Genomic DNA, 20,062 nt, shown 5'->3' with positions numbered 1-20,062 from the left:
CTTGGCAGGCCTGGGGTCTATTCTTGGTTGCATTTCAACATTTTACATTTTTCTAACTATTCTTGAACTGAACCTGTAAGTATGTATAAAAATAGCTTGTGTAGACGAATAAACCTCAAAAGGCTTGTGAAAGAATAGATTAGTTTGTTTCAATAATCATAATAAACACACAGCCATACACAGTCGTACATAAATTAATAAATGATCGAGAATAACACAATAAAGTTTCAGAAACTTTCAGAAACATTGAAAGACCAAATAAATAGGCAAACATGACATTGGCAGGTCTGTTCCACCGCTTAAATGATAAAACACAGAAGTATATAAACTATGTATATAGAAAACCGGCATATAAAATGGAACCACAATTTACACAAGACAGATATAGTATATTTAGTAACCTTATGAGTGATGTTAAAGGGGTGGTTTACTCTGCAATGTTGCACAACATCCACTTTTCAACTTTCTGACCTCAGATTTACAGCATGTTCCATTCTACGGCACCCTGATATGCAGATGTAAATTTTCCAGATAGATTTTTTTAATCTGTCGAGCCCTACGTTGGCTATGCTACCCCTGGTGTTATGGCTGCGACCAGTGTTTTAGTATGTGAAAGGTGGCCCTGATTGATGTGGCCGTTGTGGGGTCATGCCGCTTGGTGAACGCAGAACACAGCGTGCACTGTTCGTATGAAGCGGGGAACAGCTGGAAAGGCCCCGAGGCAATGCAAACAGCTTGTACCACTGAGCCCCCCCTGTTTACCTTCCCAAGGACAACATCCTGCCCGCCGTGCTCACCTCCCGATTACCACAAATCCTCCAATTTCCTGTTGGAGCACAGACCCTCTCTCCTAATGAGCGCTCCGGGGGGCCGCCGGCTGCTAATTAACAACCTCGACCCCCCCCTCGCTTGAAGAACAATGAGGTCACAGCCGTCTTTTTTCTGGGGCAAACTATGCAGGCCAGATCCAGTATCAGCTCTGGAGTCCAGCAGGCTGTGGGGGAGGGCTTACTTTCACAACAAGCTGAGGACGCTTCGCGTATCTTGTTTTGCTCTGGCTTCCAACTGCAAAACCTTGATAGGGATGATGTGGAACGCTACAGCTTTCAAACACGTTTTGCGTTCGGCCCCGGTCTCCTCTCGGGGCCCCACAGCTGTCTTTGGCCGCGGCCCTTCGCACCCCTCACCCCCCTCACCCCCCTCAGGGCGATTGCGATATGGTTCTGTGGAAGATGAGTAAGGTGCAACAGCTGCTAGGGTTCAAATATGGGAGGAGAGATAGTCCCACATGTGCAACATTTGTGCATTGGCCTGCATATGGGATGCTGACTAAAGCAGTGTTTCTCAACTCCAGTCCTCAGGTCCCACGTGCCAGAAGGTTTTTGTTGTAACCAGGAACTCACACACCTGAACTCACACGTGACTGAACCAATCAAACCAACAAAAAATGCCCTTCATTATTTAAATCAGGTGTGTGAGTTCCTGGTCACAACAAAATGTGGTTACTTTTCCTGGTTACTTCTGGCGAGGACTGGAGTTGAGAAACGCTGGCCTAAAGGATCCTTGGCGCCATTGTAACACGAGTGTGTTGGACTGCTCTCACAGATGGTTCTTTAAAAATGTTTTTTAGATTGCAAACTCCATGGTGAGTACGTGGACGGGGCCCCCTGCCATGAAGTCCCTCTTCACCCGGATGTTCTGCTGCAAGAGCTGCCCCAACATCGTCAAGACCAATAACTTCATCAGCTTCCAGAGCTACTTCTTACAAAAGGTATTACGCCACGTTCATCAGCACATACGCGCTGCACGTATTCATTGAGCTATGCTTGCTCATAGCGTAGTATCCATGAGAGTACTTGTTTGACAAATTGTTTTTATGTAGCATTATCTCAATTTAGCAGTTGCAATGGTGCGTATACACAGCGATACCGGTAACACTTTACCATAAGGTTACATGAATTGGCATGAACTAATGTAGTTGTGTACTGTAACATTAAGCTGTTGTGCTTTGTTTATGTATTTGTACATCATTAATACATTCTAACAACTACTAATACTAACAACTACTACTAATTAGTTCATGCCAATTCATATTGGATTTACTGGTGGATCTACGTCCCAACCCTCACCTATGGTCTCGAGCTTTGGGTAGTGACCGAAAGAACGAGATCGCGTATACAAGCGGCCGAAATGAGCTTCCTCCGTAGGGTGGGCGGGCTCAGCCTTAGAGATAGGGTGAGGAGCTCGGACATCCGGAGGGAGCTCGGAGTAGAGCCGCTGCTCCTTCGGGTCGAAAGGAGCCAATTGAGGTGGTTCAGGCATCTGATCAGGATGCCTCCCGGGCGCCTACCTTTGGAGGTTTTCCGGGCTCGTCCAACTGTGCGGAGACCCCGAGGGAGACCCAGAGCCTGCTGGAGAGATTATATATCTCTCCTGGCCTGGGAACGCCTCGGGATCCCCCAGGAGGAGCTAGAATGCGTTGCTGGGGAGAGGGACGCCTGGAATACCCGGCTTTGCCTACTGCCACCGCGACCCGACTCCGGATAAGCGGGTGATGATGGATGGATGGAATTCATATTGGAATGAGAAAACCAGTTAATGTATCTGTTAATGGCTAACTAATTGCATGTTTATCCAATGGTTTGTATGTATGTTCATCCTATGGTTTGTATGTATAAATACCAGTTAATACATTACCGAATGAAAAGTGAATTTCATGCTTAATGCATTTGTAAATCATTCATTCATGTTAATTCATTTTGTAACGTGTTACCGCCATTCCTTTGGTCGATGTATTGAGTATTTCTTTCTCCATTTATAGACTATGCCAGTTGCCATGGCTTTGCTCCGAGATGTGCAGAACCTCTGTCCAAAAGAGGTCCTGAACTTCATTCTGGACCTCATCAAGTACAACGACAACAGGAAGAACAAGGTACAGAGGACCATTACAGGAGCCTACAAGTTACCATCACAAACAGCTGCTGCTGATCATATATTTTTGTTTTGGTTTCATTTTTAATTCACTTTGTGTGTAATTTGCTTGTTTGCTTGACAAAGAGAACAACAGTCTAATTTTCCCTCTACCCCCCTCGAACCCCTTTCCTCCTGCATCATACATTCTTATTGAACAGCAGTAAATGGACAAATTTTATTTGGAAAAAAATACTCATGATTGCTCTTGTCTCCTTAGTCTTGTGTAACCACTCGCTGTCATAACTTTCTGGAATCCTGCACAGTACGGCGCTTTGACGTTTAAGTATCAGTGGGGGACAGTGGAGGAGAGTTTGAAGTATGCGCTAATTGCTTTAATCCCCTCTGTCGCGTACCCTCAGTTCTCGGACAATTACTACCGCGCCGAGCTGATCGACGCCTTGACCAACTCTCTGACCCCGGCCATCAGCATCAGCAACGAGATCCGCACGGTGGACAACCTGAACGCCGACGTGCGTCTGATCCTGGAGGAGATCACCCGCTTCCTCAACATGGAGAAGCTGCTGCCCAGCTTCCGGAACACCATCACGGTCAGGTAAGGGATTCTGTCACCTGGAACCAAGTCACAAGAAGAGGTTTCTTTAAACTAGCGACCGCACTGTCGTCGTCCCTGCCCCTGCTGAATGGCTGAAGCTAAGCAGATGTGGGCTTTGATGCAAGACCCAATCACAAACAGAGCCTTCTGGACTTAGGGACTTTGGACTCACAGAAATCTTTTACAGAATTGCTTTGAAATAAGTGAATTCTAATGACTTTTGAAAGGAAAATTACATATTGCATGAAAAGAAAGGGAATATGTTTTTTTTATTTTTATAATGGGTTCATGCAATGCGTCATAAAATTACAGCACTGATGAATAAGGCTGGGTATTTGTAATGGAAAATTAAGTCAGAGAGCAAGTCACAGAATATTTGTTGAAAATCTCCGTAAACTGAAAAAAGGAGCGGAGTTCATGGGCCCAGTGTTTTAAAAACATTAAATTAACCAATAGATCTCATGCAAAGCTGTGGGAGGTGATTGAAATATCGTGCAGAAGTGTAGTCTAATTACAGGAGCTTTCAGAAGAAAGCAGTGAGCACAGGCAGTTGCTGCTAGTAACAATAGGTTGATAGGTTGGTTTAATGATTTAAATCGTTTCGGTCCACCACGAAAGGAAAGCGCATTTTTGCAGTTCTTCCGGGTATACTTTGCAAATTATATGCAAACGATCCCCCTTGCTTACCTACAGTATGAAAACAAATATTGCCACCCGTACTTCCTATGTCATTGCCCTGAATTTTGGGTAGATGGGAAGTGAAACTGACTGTGGTCATTAAAGATCCCAATACAGTTATGGTAAAGAGTTTGGGGTTCTCTGGTGTCCTGGTAATGTGAAGCAAAGTTACAGGAACATACTTTCTATAACGTAAGTGATGCCGTCATTTGAAGCCAAAGTTACAGGAACTTTGCTCTATGAGCGATGGGATGCAGTCACCTGGAAGATCAGTGGTGTCAGAATCACCTTTGTCTGTGAAATGCACTAAGAAAAATTGTTGACCTTGAATGTGGAGAAACTTCACATTCAGCAGAAGTACATTCAAGAGGGTCATCAATACATTCCCTCAGCCCATTGTTCTCTCTCCCCTGTGTTCCCGCAAAGCAGAGTCCCCAATTTAGAGCCCTATACCATAGAACTGACCTCGCAACAGCCTAGCAACCACCTAGTTACCACTTTAGTAACCACCTGGTAACATCCTAGCAATCATCTAGCAACCACCTGTAATTAGCAACATTGAAGCAACTGCCTAATGGCGCCCTAGCAACCATCTAGCAATTTTTATGCAACCACATCATATACCCTAGTAACCACCTAGTGACTCCCTAGCAAACAGCTAGCAATGCCTTAGCAACCCACTATTGACACCCTTGCAACCGCTTGTAATGACCTATTAACCATTTAGCAACCAGTGTTTCCCCTACATTCAAACAGCAGCACCGGGCCGCCACTACAAGAGTCTCACCACTGCTGCAATCAAGTGCATGAAACGATTCAATTTCTCATCAATAATCTGTGGGTCATCGGCGGTTCATAAGCATGCCGTAGCACACTCCCCAACACGTCCACTACATTACATTACTGGCATTTGGCAGACGCTCTTATCCAGAGCGACATACAGTTCACTAGACTAAGCAGGAGACAGTCCTCCCCTGGAGCAATGCAGGGTTAATGGCCTTGCTCAAGGGCCCAAGGGCTGTGCGGATCTTATTGTGGCTACACCGTGATTCAAACCCCAAAGTTACAAAGTGTCCAAAGTAACGGCACTTACCCTGTTCATACGGTGAGCTGATGCCACACGGAACTAATTTAATTTCAGCGAGGCAAAGATGAGCTCATTTCTTTCATATGGTGGCCTCATTTTGTTTATCACGTGCATGCTAGTATTTTGTGGGCCTGCTAGTAAAGTCAATCGTCAGTCAAGTCCTAGGCATCTGTATAGTAATCATTCTATTTTGTAGCACGCTGGAGACATGCAAACACAAGACAGCGACAATACACAAGACAGCGACAATACACAAGACACACAACGCATCTTTCAAAATGTTCAAGGAAAATATTTCCATGTTTTATCATTTTTCAGAAAGACGTTATTGTTAGCAAAAAGATCAGACCGTAAATACCATGGGTTCATCTGGAGTTCATTTTATTCGGAAACTGAAAGGGGCATCAAGTATGATGAGGCTGTAAACAAGAAGAAATCTTGAATATTCCCAAATATTTGTGTACGTGAGCATGCGTGCGTGAATGTGTGTGCGGCATGCGTTGTCATGGGAAGAAAAAATGCATATGCGCAATAATACACACACGCACACATTAAAATACGACAAAAATTTGTGTGGAAATCCTTTGAGGAATATAGGGCTCATGGAACATAGGTATGCTCTCCATTCAAGTGCCGCTGAGTGACTTTAAATATTATTTTCTATTCAACCTATTTCCTGGGTGCATGTGTTCTGAGACTACTGCTCAAGGAAAGAAGTACTAGCAGATACATTGCATTAAGATGATAATAAGTTTATTTATTTTTCCAATTGTGAATAAATACTATAAAATTCATCTGTTCATATACTGTATATACCCACTGCGAACTTACACTGTACAAGCTGCTTTGGAGTTAATTATATTTTTAATAAAAATTTGTTTTGTTTTTTTCCAGCTGGTCAATAGAACCTTCCTTCAGTATATAAAATGCCCTTCATCACACACAATAACTGTCTGGATAAGTTTAAAACTTAATAACTAGACTAAATAATATCAGAAAACCCCAGAAATCGATGGTTTTTGTTAAGTAACATTCTTGTTTGCCCCATGCAGTTGCCTTAGAGCCATCCGTATGCTGCAGAAAACCGGCCACATCCCCAGTGATCCTTCGCTGTTCAAGTCCTACGCAGAGTATGGCCACTTTGTGGACGTGCGCATCGCTGCGCTCGAAGCCGTCGTGGATTACACCCGAGGTACCAACATTTCTAACATCTGTCCTTGCTTAGATGTGTTTGTGCTGTTCTTTATTTTTCTCAATTTACTGTTAACTCTAGATTGAGTTATGTAGAGGTTCCTGTAAATCCCCTACAAATTGAGCCAGATTAAATTGAACGCAGATTCCCATCTTTGACAGAGCTCCTGAGAAATAGAGTTCATTTTCCTGGCATAGGGGGTTTTTTTCTGCAGTTTGCTTGGTGCCAGCAAATTTCTGATAATGAATTTGGTTGGTTGAGGTGGGTTTCGATAATATACATGAACACATTGCGTGAGTGATGTGGAGCAAAGATTTGGACACTCCGATAACTCATGGGCCACATTCATATTATTTTTTTTTTTACATTACATTACATTATTACAGTCTTTTGATCACCTTTGGAAACTATTATTGGTCTTTATCAACATGAGGACCAATGAATTGTGCCATTATGAAACTGAGAAACAAGAATAAAACGTTTAGACATCGGGAAAACCTTAGGCTTACCAAAATCAACTGTTTGGAACATAATTAGGAGGAACGAGAGCACTGGTGAGCTTAACAATCGCAAAGGGACTGGCAGGTCAAGGATGACCATCACAGCTGATGGCAAAATAATTCTTTCCATAATAAAGAAGAATCACCAAACACCTGTCCAACAGATCAGAAACACTCTTCAGGAGTCTGGTGTGGTCAAATGCGTCCAATAATTTCATATCAATCCTTCACATTGCTGTGTAGGAATTTCAGCCCATTCGCATTTTAGCCTATGTGGAACTGCTTTAATTCAGACAAATTGGTAATATTCGAGCATGAACTAGTAATATCAGGACCTGCAACAGCATCACTATTGGGTTCAAGTCAGGACTTCTGTGGTGCAGTCCATAGGGCAGCCAAGTCCCCACATGTAGAGGTTCAATCCCCAGGGCAGCGCCTTCTGAACTGTGATCCCTTTGTCTGTTGCCCTCTCTTCTTTCAACATGACTGAATAAATCAAAACAAATTACAGAAAAGGAGGTCAAGCTGAAATAAGATTCAGAATACGACATCATCTATGCCTCCTTAAATACCTTCAACAAAAGAACAACATCTCTTGTGGAACGCACCTCACAACTGGGACGGCTGTGGAATCATATCTGCTTAAATGTTCATTTCACTAGATTTGAGGCTCAACTGCACCTTATTCACGAATACTAGCGTTTCTCCCGTAACCTGGGATTCAGAGACCGGTGGAGCTATAAGGTCAAGCGCTTCCACTGGATTGCTAATATAAACCTCATTAATCAAGCTTGCAGCCCGGGTCTGAAAGGGCTCTTTGTGAGGCAGGGCCGGCCCCGCAGCGCCTCTTTACATGCTGTTTATTGGCAGTTGACAGGAGTTCCGGGGAACTGCAGTGGCTGCTCAACCTGGTCCAGAATGACCCAGCGCACTACATCAGGTCAGTTTTCACATTAACGTGATTGTGCTGCGAGGGAATTCACCGAAGGCCCCACACACGGTCTGCTCCACAGAGAACATCTAGCTCAAAGTCAGATTTCTGGCAAGGCAGTAATTAAAATGTTCCAGAATTTTCTTTACTGTGATACAAATGATTGGCTTTTTATTTTTCGCTACTCGTGTAACTCCAGCTGCAGATGAGCTTGTGTGGAGTCTTTGCCTTCATCCATGGTCAAGCTGCTGTTTCGTGTGTAGTAATAAATGGATACTTCTTTACTTATCGAAGCAGTTACAAGCTGTAGAGGTTTGAGGCTTTACACATACTGGTGCTATGGAGTACAGTGTAAATTCTTTATTGTTAATTTCATTTACTAACACAGAAAAGCTGTTCTTCTGGAGGTGTGGATAATAAATGGCTTCTGTGATAATGGCTTGTTTCATGAAATTATCTGAAAACTTAATTTATGAAAATCAGATCAACCATTATTATTATTATTGTAATGCATGATTATTTTTTGCATTTTTAAAATTCAGAACTGGACACTAGATAAACAAAATGAACAAACCAATATATGTAGTGTAGAAATCTTAAAAAAACATTTTTCTTTGCATGTTAAAACTTTCAATGATATTTCTGGGCCTGTCCAACTCCTTAAAACCTAAAACATCCCCCTTTTCCTTTTAGGCACAAGATTTTAAGCATGCTGGGTAAAAACCCACCCTTCACCAAAGCCATGGAGTCATCCCTCTGCAGCGAAGCTCTGGTAGACCAGTTGTGGAAGCTAATGAACTCAGGTACTGAAGCTTTAATTTAGGTGATGTAGAGGCCCAATGACCTGTATGCAAATGCATTATAGAGCTTCACTTTCATGTGAACTTTTATTCAGGTCTGAGAGACCTGCAAGTTAATAGCCTCAGTTCGATTAATTATTACAGGCATAGAAGGGGCATTATGTCAGAAATGAATCACTTTCTAACCTCACACTTTTAGATTGTACCTTTTTTTTTTTTTCATACGTTATCCTATATGACAGTTAGAATGTGGTTTGATTAACTCGAATGACCGACCATTCAGGAATCGGGGGCCTCAAAGTTGACCATATTTGACCCCCCCTTCCTACCTAAAAACACTTGCACTTTATTAGGTATTTATTAGACTTATTTTTTTAGACTCTCCTTCGACGTCTCTCATTAACAAGTTCTGTCTGCAGAACTTCTGCTCACTGGGTTTTTTTTTTTGTTTTTTGCACCATTCTTTGCAAACTCTAGAGACTAGTGTGAAAATCCCTGGAGATCAGCAGTTTCTGAGTTATTCAAACCACCCAGTCTGACACCAACAATCATTCCACGGTCAAAGTCCGTGGAAAGTCCGTTTTCCCCATTCTGATGGTTGCGGTGAACATTAACTGAAGCTCCTGACCTGTATCTACATGATTGTATGCATTGCACTGCTGCCACTCAATTGGCTGATTAGATAATTGCATGAATAAGTAGGTGTAATAAAGTAAATGTTCCTAATAAAGTGCTTGGTGAGTGTATATAATGCACAACGGTGCCAATCATTCTGGAGCCCACTGTATGTAATGCAATCCATATTCAAGGTTTTGGTTTCCTCAAGTTGGCTTATGAAAATAAGAAATTGGACTAAAAGACTGTTACTCATTTTGAAACATCCCTCTTAGGAAACCATTGTCTTCTTGGTTTGATTTTACCTAAAATTCCCTCTCGGGAAGTAAATGCAGTTGATCTATATAATATACTGTGTCTCCTTTGCAGTGATCTCGCTAATGCATGTGCCAGGTTGTCTTGTGTGTGACCCATTTTACCAGCCTCCACTAGGGGCCCTCAGTTTAAACTAAAACATGGAAAAATCCATAAACATTACCCTTCCTGGGGAAAAATAGCAGTTTATGACCTGCTTTTGATTACTGGTCACACTTCTTTCAAGCGAGAAAGTCTGTTCTTTCACAACGTTTGGCAGATGATGAAAAGATATATGCAGTTGGGACCACTTGGGGGCTCTGACAGCGAGGATTTGTTTCTTATTGCCGCATAAATTTTTAATGCATTTGGAGTTTCAAGTATACTTCTGTACTCTGATGGCCTTGGCAGCTGTTGGCAGCCGCACCATGCAGCCAGTGCCAAACCAATGAAATTGAGCTTTTTGGTGATTCCAGTTGAAAGCCTATTGGTAATGCCTTGCTGTTTCTTTTCCCTTCTAACCTCAAAATGCATCTGTCGCATGTCGAAATCACCTCACAAACTTGAATCGAGGCCACACCGGCTATTTTTCAAGTTTATATTGACATGGCGCACTGCTGTTTTATTGAGGTCAGATTGTGTCCGCTCGATACCTCCAACAAAGCCTTTCATGCAGCTGTGCTGCATATGCCTGTTCCTTGTGCTCCTCATTTTTCCATCTTCAAGCTTTCCAGGCATGGATGAGTGTTACAGTACAGAAACTTGTTCAGAAACATTTCAGCAAATTTCAGCACTTATTGAAGTAAATGTAAAGCATTTTGGCCTGTTTTTATATGAAAAGGTGACTTATTTAAGCAACATATGCAGCTTATTCTGAAGCAAAGTATTTCCAAACTTCGGACCTAACCTCTTTGGCAGGGAGAAGAGCTCTGTTGTTTCTAACATTATCTCCTGCTTTGGCAATGTATGACCTCCGCCTTCCTGGTGCAGGGAAAACAAGAAGTGCTCCCCGCATGTGGTTATTACTCTTCTGCAGTTTCGTAGGCATTTCTATAGGCACCGTGGCCCCACGGTGGTGGAATGACCTTCCTGTAGATGTCAGAACAAGAGTCTCTTTGACCACTTTGCGCAGACTGAAAACTCACCTCTTCAGGCTGCACCTTTCCCTCCCTACCTCATGCTATAATTAGCCACGTGTATGCCATAAGTTATAATAACACTTATGTGTAATTATTTTAGTGTTCGGGGTATTCTAGCTGCCAAACGTGGTATGCTAGTCAGGAAGTTGATGTACTCAACTTCCCAACTTCAAGGGTTCCAAGCTGTATCTATGTGATCACTCTAGGACTTGGAACTGTACTTTCCTCTGTGGTTTTGAACGCACTTGTCCCTGGTTTTGACTTGCACTTTATTGTACGTCAGTCTGAATAAGAGCGTCTCCTTAATGACTAATGTAATGTAATTTCACCAATGCGATTAAATTGCATTATTACAATTAATTAACCATTAATATTTTTTCTGAACTGCATATGGTTACGTATATCAATTATCGTCCCATCCCTATTGCTGACACATGTAAAATTGTTGTGTAGTAGCTCGTATGACGTGCCCAGGTCTGCATCATTGGGAGTACTGTCTTGTTGGTATAGGTCAGCAATCATCAAATCTTGACCTCAAATCCAAATCCGGCCCTGGTTTTTTTCCCGCAAGGTAATCAGCTGTACAATTAGTGCTACTGATTGTCTTCACACCTGACTCCCAGGTAAAGGGAGGGTGGGAGGCTCAGACCTTGAGGACTGTGATTTGATGATCCCTGTTATACCCTCTGAGCACTTTATTAGACTTTTTTAGGCTTATTAAGTCTTCTGCTGCTGTAGCCTATCCATTTAGAGGTTTGAGCTGTTGTGTGTTCAGAGATGCTCTTCTGCATACCACTGCTGTAATGTGTGGTTATTTGCGTTACTGTCACCTTCCTGTCCGCTTCAACCAGTCTGGCCCTTCTCCTCTGACCTCTCTCATTAACAACGCATTTCTGCCTGCAGGACTGCTTTTCACTGGATGATTTTTAGTTTTTCGCACAATCCCAGGAGATGAGCAGTTTCTGAGATACTCAGACCTCCCTGTCTGGCACCAACAATCATTCCACAGTCAAAGTCACTTAGATCACATTTCTTCCCCATTTGTTCTGAACCTGTTGACCACATCTGCATGCTTTTTACACAGTTAGTTGCTGCCACACGATTGGCAGATTAAAAAAATTGCATTAACAAGCTGAGTACAGGTCTACCTAATAAAGTGCTCACCGAGTGTAGGTGATTATTATGAGAGGGGCTTGTCTAAAAGGTACCTTTGAGGAATTTACCTGGATCTGTACTTCCCTCTAGGGACTTTCAGCACAGTTATCCCTGGTGGTGGGTATGCACTTTTCACTGTTGCACGTCGCTCCGGATAAGAGCGTCTGTAATGTAATGTAACGTGTATGTGGCAGGTACCTCTCATGACTGGCGGCTGCGCTGTGACGCGGTGAACCTGTACTACACCCTGTTTGGCCTCACCCGGCCCTCCTGCCTGCCCCTGCCGGAGCTGGGCCTGGTGCTCAACCTCAAGGAGAAGAAGGCTGTCCTCAACCCCACCATCAAACCCGAAACCGGGTCTGGCGCCAGCACCGTGGAGACGGGCGCCCCCGGAAACTTCCACAACCCTGCCCTGGGCTTCCCCAGCAGTGTAAGCGTATTCTCGCGCACAAGGGCCGGAGCATTACGCAGTCGATAGGCTACTTAGTGATAACAGCTGAATTTCTGCAGATTTAATTTATGATTTAATACGAAGAAGCTGTGTGTTACTTGCCAATTGAGTGGTCCTGTCGTTCGCATGCTTTTTTCAAGAGGAATGAATGAAAAACGAGTTGGTTAGTCTAGTTCAATGGTTAGTTTAAAGGAAACTTTGAGCTCCCTAGGCACCACTACATATAAGCAACAGATATGGTGCATGTTTTAAATACTAAAACTTAAGATGCCAGTGAAATTTGAATACATTACTGTAGTGTTCAACAAAACAAAAACCAAAAAATCAGCAAGGATGATGACATGAGTTGCCTGAAAAAAAAAAGCAGCACATTAACAGCTATCTGTTCAATGAAACATTTTCAACCTAACGTTCTCACAGGAAAAGTGACGATAACATGCCTCATGTCTAATGTATGTTGTACTGTATGAAGTACACGCATGAATGTACAGAAGCATTACCAACACATTTGCACCCTGGGTTTAATTTTCTGAAAGCCGCTCTTGCTGCCGTTTTATCCAGTGCTGCGTATGGTGCCCACATACTAAATCTTGAGGGCCGAGGTCTGAGGCAGCAGAGTTGGACCACACACACCAGTCAGAGTGCAGTATTAGTGGGGACATTTTGTTCCGAGCCAAACCCGTGGCTCCGCGTGCGGCTTTGATCTCAGCGAAAATGGATCAGGCCGTTTGAGACCACAAAGGGCGCTAGCCTGCAATTACATTAGCGGCGGTCGATGCCAAGCGGCTGTGCGTATGCATATGCGCTTATGTGTGTGCCTTTGTGTATGATCGAAAGACATCATTTCCTGCGTACACAAACTGGGGCTGTACTGGGGGCGCGGAAGGTGTGGTTGTGAAAAGGGGCGTGGTTCTCAAAAGGGGCGGGGCGTGTTTTTCGCAGATGGAGGAGGAGCACATGGCAATGGAGCCGCCCCCGAGTGTCATGGCTCCGCCCCCGCAGGGCCTGAAGAGGAAAGCCGAGACCCCGCTGGGATCCCCGCCCGAGCCAGGACAGGTGCTGCAGGACGAGGGCCGCAGGAGAGACAAACTGCAGATCAGAGTGAGAAGCTTTTTACAACATCGATATTTCTATATTCCTCCTTTCTTTACTTCCTTATTTGAGGAAGTCAGTCAACTCGCAGCTTCAGATGTTCGGCCTTCTGACGCGGATACCCATAAGTATTGTAATGAGGCAGAAAATTGGAACATTTTGAGAGTTAACTACTGCACTTTATATGTTAAACTACAGTGCTGGCCATCTGGAGAGTTTCTAGAAATTCTGGTTACACCACACTCTTTTGTGAGTGGAGGTACACCTGATGACTGGCGGGATTATTTTGTTTTCGTTTGGTTTTTGCAGTGATGCAGTGTTGCTTAACAGAATTTACCGGATAATTTCTCCTGTGTTTGAAAGTACATCAGCACTAAGTGCTTTAAATGGATTTGCCAGGTTTGAGAATGGACTAAAAAGATTTCGGTTTTCCATTTGCACAAGATTTGTATTTGATAATTCAGCATGTCAGCAATTTCATGATGGCCCACAAATGAGCATGTTGGATATATTTGACTGCATATTGGGCCTATGTTTGTAATCAGTCTTTCAGCCAGTCTTCCAAGCTCTTGAAGTTTAATGACTTCCATATTCTTAGACAAGTGAATTCATGCAATGACTTACTTGTTTGCAGTTCAATCCCCAAGAGGAGGAAGATATTGACATGGATACAGTCCATGACAGCCAAGCCTTCATTTACCACCATCTCAACATGCTGGAGAGGCCTTCTACACCAGGTATCCATCTTTACTTCAGTATGGTAGTCATATCGGGCTGCACAATATATTGTTTATTTATCGTCATTGAGACATGTGTGCTTTAACTGCGATGAATAATATTTATTCAAATTGATGTTTTGTTAAATGAATGTGCAATGTGTTCTTTCAAAGCATGTTGGAAACAATGTATTCCGTAGGCATAGGCTATTCATTGTCTGAGGTCTATGTTAGCATTGTACCTAAAGCAGAAAGACATTAGAACAGGTCTGAAAGTTTCCACACCAACCCTATTCCCTCTCTATCCCTGCCTCCCCAGGTAAAGAACCACCATCTGTGGAGCAGGCCATTCTATCCATGCCGGCGACACCCCTCCCCGTCTTCAGCAAGGAGAGTAACTCTTCCTCCAAGCACAGTGACCACCACCACCATCACCACCACCACCACGAACACAAGAAGAAGAAGAAGAAGCACAAACACAAGCATAAGCACAAGCATAAGCACGACAGCAAGGACAAGGACAAAGACAAGGACAGGGACGCGCATGGGGCCATCAACAGCCCTGCCAGTGGCCGGTCCCTTCGCTCGCCCTCCCTCTCCGACTGAGGCCCGAGACTACCAAACACCAACCTCTAAGACCTGGCCCATCAGCCCTCCTCTCGACCCCCCAGCGTGTCGCCGGCCACACAAAGGTGGCCTTTTCCTGCCGTGCATCCCAAAATGAATGGCCACTTGGTCCCTCATCATGCAGAACCACGGACTACTAAGGCTCAGCCTAACCGCCATTTTGGTTGATAGTTTTTATATTTACAATTTTCACCTTCGGTCTAATCACACTCTTGAATTTCAGCATGACTGGTTTGTGTCGGTTTTCATGAGGTCTGAGTATTTACTGTAAGCCAACTAAATGTCGGGCTTGCATTTTAAGGAGGAAGAAGGAAAATGAGAAATACTTTCTCCGTGTTACCTCCTCCATGGACATCGTTTTAGCCTCTGTCCACATCAATCTTAAAATTCCCAAATATTCTGCTTGTTGTATTCATGTTTTTGTATCTGCAGTAAAGTTTCTGCCTGCGCAATTGACATGGATGCAGTTATATTTGATGTTCAGGCCTTCAATTTAAGACTATTGCCATATTGTTACCTTTATTTTTTCTGTAAATCCAAGAAGAAAATTTGGGTCACTTCCTGGGCTGATTGATATAGCACATGAGCATACTGTACAAATTCCACCTGAGCCTTAACTCATTATGTACTTCATAAATTTTCAACCATGCTTGATTTTGCCCCATGTACATAACTTTTTTCTCTTTTTAGTATTGCATCGTTAACAGGCTCACTTGGTCTTCTTTATTGCATAGGGTAGATCTTTTTGTATTTTTTTTGTATTTTCCATTTTACTGTCATGATAGAATAACAGCCACATTAACCATGGCAATTAGCATGAGCATATTTGCCATGTATATATCTTTTAGGTATTCCTGATTAATAAAGTGTTTTGTAGATTATTTTATGAGAAATATATTTTTCTTTTCATTGGCTATTGGGGCTGCTGGGAGACTCATACTGTTATGGCACCGGTTCGGTGCATGGTGGATACGTCTGACGTGCATAAAAAATGACAAATGTTAGCATTTTTTCTGTCACAAACAATAGTTACTACAGCTAATAATTTGAAAACTAAATGCGTGGTGAACAAAAATGGCTGCCAATGGGAAATATTCAGAGAACAAAGGTTGACAATTATTTGGCTGTTATTATGCGCTTTAATCAATGTAAGCGATTTGTTCTTCCCTTTAAAAAAGATCCATGGTAAGCGGCTAATCTCCTAGCTAGCATTGTTAGACCTAAGTCGTGTCCTTTTGTATTAAAAAGGCATTGGTGACAAACTAAATGGAATGTTCATTTCAAATCGTTCAACAGTATCTGTTTGCTGCAAACACAGTTCGCTGTGAACGTTCGCCATCTTGAACACACGTCTGGTGTCAAATCTGGACCACACCAGTGCCCCAGGGCAATGCACAATTGGCTCTGGTTTTGCCAAGGATAGGAGAGTTTCAGTCGACTATAATTGACAAGGGTGCTCACAGCACCGCCTACACATGAAGTTTCTTCCTCTGGCTCACCGGCTTGCAAACTTGGGGCCTGACATTATGTGCTTTAGAAGAGCATATGATCGTCTGTGCTCTCCCGAATTGATAGCTCAGGTGAGTGCTGGTGAATGCAATTTCAAATTGGGGGAAAAGAGGTAGGACAGCATAAAGAAGTTAATTTTATGTCTGCAGAATTATCAGAATTATAAAGAGTCCTGTTTACCTTCCTGTGAAAAACAACAACCAAAAAAAATAAAGTGTGGGCTGAGCTTGGACCTGCACACTTTGGGGGTGGACAGCACAGCATCACTCAGGGAGCAGTATTGTTCTCACAACCTCAGCCTTTGCAGTGTCGGGTCTCACCATATTCAGGTTTGCCAACACTTTCTTGGTATACCTTTTACTGTAGCGGCTTGGAGTCCACATGTTTCATCATAGTAAATGGCTGGGGATTGTATGTAGGTTGCACCCGAGTTTAATGGCCACTGGATACGCTGACTAATTGTTATTGGAGCCAAAAACCTCAAGTCCATGTTCAGTGGCCAAAGACTCATTTCATTTGAAATGGATAAAATAGCTATTTTTGCCCATCAATCTACACTCAATATCCAAGTGAAAACATCTTAGACATTTTTGCAAATGTATTAAAAATCTAAAAGCGAAATCTATGATTTATTTAAGTATTCAGAACCTTAATTCAGTACTTTGTAGAAGCCCCTTTTGCAGCTATTATAGTTTTCAGTCTTCTTGGGTAAGTCTACAAGCTATGCACACCTGGATTAGGGCAGTTTATCCCATTCCTCCTGGCAGATCCTCTCATGCTCCCATCAGATCGGAGGAGAAGCGTCTGTGAACTGCCATCTTCAGGTCTCTCCTCAGATGTTCTATGGGTTTTAAGTCTGGGTTTTGGTTGGGCCACTCAAGGACAGTCCGAGACTTGAGCCCTGTCTTGGCTGTATGCTTTCGATCATTGTCATGCAGAAAGGAGAACCATCGCCCTGAGGTCACCCTGAGGTCGCATGCACTCTAGAGTATGTGTTCTTCAAGGACCTCTCTGTATTGGGCTTCATTCTTCCTTCCCTCAATTCTAACCAGTCTCCCTGTCCCTCCTGCTGAGAAGCACCCCTATACCATGATGCTGCCACGCCAAACTTCACCATAGGGATGGTATTAGCCTGGTGATGAGCATAGTGCTTGGATTTCTGCCCAAAGAGTTTATTTTTAGACATTTTTGTTCAGACCAGATAATCTTTTTCCTCTCTCAGAGTCATATAAATGCCACTCCAAGCAGGCTTGTATGCCTTTTACTCAAGAGTGGCTTCCGTCTAACCAGCACTACCATAAAAGCCTGATTGATGGGGTGCTGTTGTTCTCCCAACTCTGCATAGGACTTCCAAAGCTCTGTTAGATTGACCTTTGGGTTTTTGGTCACCTCCCTGACCAAGGTCCTTCTTGCCACTGGCTGGACAGTTTGAGTCCTGGTCGTTCCAAACTTCTTCCATTTCACAATTATTGAGGCCACTGTGCTCCTGGGAACTACACATCTAGAACACAATAAATTGAAAGGGTCTGAATACTTTCTGAAGTCACTATATATACAAATCTTGTTTCTGAAGCAGGCTTGGCTATCCAGTGGCCTGTAGCAGAGTATCATTACATTACATTACATTACATGGCATTTAGCAGACGCTCTTATCCAGAGCGACGTACAACAAAGTGCAGTCAGTCAGAATGTGCACTCATGTGGAATGTTTTGACAGTGTAATACTTAAGAGGAGCAGATGTGTATGACACGGTGCATAAATCAGGTGGTCATGTATGAAGACGTGTTACAGGAGTTCAGCAAGGATTCACCTGGTTCACGTTGGGTTGAAGGGCTGCTGGGAATTGTCCTCGATTATGCAGTTCGGAAATCGGGAAAAAAAAAGTCCTGTCTTTGATTACATTTCAGCCTATTGTGCACTTACAGTGCAATCCGTAAGTATTTTGACAGTGGTACAATTTGTGCTCATTTGCCTCTTTACTCCAGTACATTGCGTTTAGAATGAATAATATGAAGTGCAGATTGTCACCTCTAATTTGAAGGCAGTTGCTTTTGTATGTTGGGTGAAGTATGTAGAAATGACACCCCTTTTTATCCATAGTCCCCCATTTTAGGTGGACTAAAAGTAATAAGGTCATACATGGCTGGCAATTAATCTTTCCCTGTATTCCCATCCCATGGGGGGTATAAATGTATAAATATGTATAAATATGGCATCAAATGTTGGGCCTAATATCCTAGGTGCTGCATATGTTAAAGTATATGTTGAAGAACAAGTAATTGTGTATCGTTTTGTTTATAAGCTAAAGTGGTAGGAATACATTTTGTTAGATAGTTAACTTAAAGCAAACAGCTTTACTTGCAGTTCTTTTGTAAATTCACCTGTCTTGAGTATGAATAACCTGAGAAGAGATGACATACTGCTGCAACGGTCAAAGCAATGCCCACTTGGGTTCTTATCTTTGTGGTCACTTCTGGTACTTGGAACTTTACTTCCCTCTAGTGTTTTCAGCACTTTTGCACCACTTATGCTCTTTGTGTTGTATGTTTCTCTGGATAAGAGCATCTGTCTCTTAAACACCTGTAATGTAATGCATGTGTGTATGTTAACAAAAGACATCACCTGATGCTGGTTATCTTCCCATGTGAGGCTCTGCCAGGTCTGTACTACAGCCATCTGCAGTTACTGTTTGTTTCAGGGGATTTTTGCCTTCAATTGTGTCTTCACTAACAGGAAGTGAAATCCATTTTCAGTTGAATTCAGGATGGGTGATTGACTTGGCCAGACAGGAACATTACACTTTTGGTGCTGATAAACTCCTTGGTTGCAGTATGTTTGTGGTCATCGTCCTTCAGCAAGGTGAAGCACCATCCAATGGGTTTAGGCATTTGGCTTGATCTGAGCAGATTATATGTTACTGTACACTTCAGAATTCATTTAATTGCTGCTCGCAGCTGTCACATCGCCAATGATAAGGGTGGCAATGGCAGCCATATGTACCCAAACCATAGCACTCCCTTCATCATGTTTCACAGATGATCTTGGATCCTGCGCACTTCGTTTCTTTCCCTGCACTTTCTTGTTTCCATCACTTTGGTATGGTTTAATACTTGTTTTACTTGTAATTCATCTGTTCCAGAAAAAAACCTCTTTAGCAAACTCAAACCTGGCCTCTGTTCTTGATGCTTAGATTACCAGAGGTTTCCATCTTGCAACCATTGCAAATAGGTTATTTGGGTGCGTGACTTCAGGGAGTTTAGAAATAAACGGAGGAGGTGTAAGGTTAGGCTATATTGGTCATTTCTACCAATTATTCAGTTTCAGAAGCCTAACACTGACGTTTACTTCACCAACTTCTGCAGTCGGTAAGTGTAGGGCGAATTACTGCCGCGGCGCGTGATGTTGCCTTTAGATTTTTCCCCCCACCCAACCCCCAAATCCTGTATGCATGGTTTTTCGGTTGCAAACCCGACATCTAGTAAGGTGTTTCTTTCAAAACTGTTTCACACCCTTTCTACTTGATGAAAGAATAGTCTAAGGATGTACTTCAACTCTTCCTCTTTGTTTTGCAAAGGAGTGCTAACTTGCGAGGTTAATTTACACTACAACCGGCTAAGCTTCGGTGTTCCCGCTATAAACTATTCTGAACAAGGTAATTCAACTTTTATTGCACTATCCGAGTCTTTGCTGTTTAAGCTTAAATACGTTTGCCTGTTTTTTGAAGTGGCAAATATTTCCATTATGCGTAA

The 20,062-nt window shown here is 42.9% G+C and overlaps 1 protein-coding gene across 2 annotated transcripts in view; it reads left to right on the top strand.

Annotated features, from left to right (window-relative positions):
- taf2 (TAF2 RNA polymerase II, TATA box binding protein (TBP)-associated factor) overlaps positions 1-15,684 on the top strand; it is a 30,473-nt gene extending 14,789 nt beyond the window's left edge. For both annotated transcript variants that reach the window (XM_061261470.1, XM_061261479.1), the window contains 10 exons: positions 1,631-1,771; positions 2,822-2,932; positions 3,333-3,526; positions 6,344-6,483; positions 7,854-7,923; positions 8,608-8,717; positions 12,112-12,347; positions 13,311-13,469; positions 14,095-14,197; positions 14,496-15,684. In XM_061261470.1, the coding sequence (XP_061117454.1) occupies positions 1,631-1,771; positions 2,822-2,932; positions 3,333-3,526; positions 6,344-6,483; positions 7,854-7,923; positions 8,608-8,717; positions 12,112-12,347; positions 13,311-13,469; positions 14,095-14,197; positions 14,496-14,782 (1,551 nt within the window). In that variant the 3' untranslated portion in view covers positions 14,783-15,684. The remainder of the gene's footprint in view (positions 1-1,630; positions 1,772-2,821; positions 2,933-3,332; positions 3,527-6,343; positions 6,484-7,853; positions 7,924-8,607; positions 8,718-12,111; positions 12,348-13,310; positions 13,470-14,094; positions 14,198-14,495) is intronic.
- The last annotated feature ends 4,378 nt before the right edge of the window (positions 15,685-20,062 follow it).

Source organism: Conger conger, chromosome 1 (genome assembly GCF_963514075.1).
Source record: "Conger conger chromosome 1, fConCon1.1, whole genome shotgun sequence".
Classification (NCBI taxonomy): Eukaryota; Metazoa; Chordata; class Actinopteri; order Anguilliformes; family Congridae; genus Conger; species Conger conger.
The sequence above is the reverse complement of the archived record's forward strand: the minus strand, read 5'-3'. Positions and strand labels throughout refer to the sequence as shown.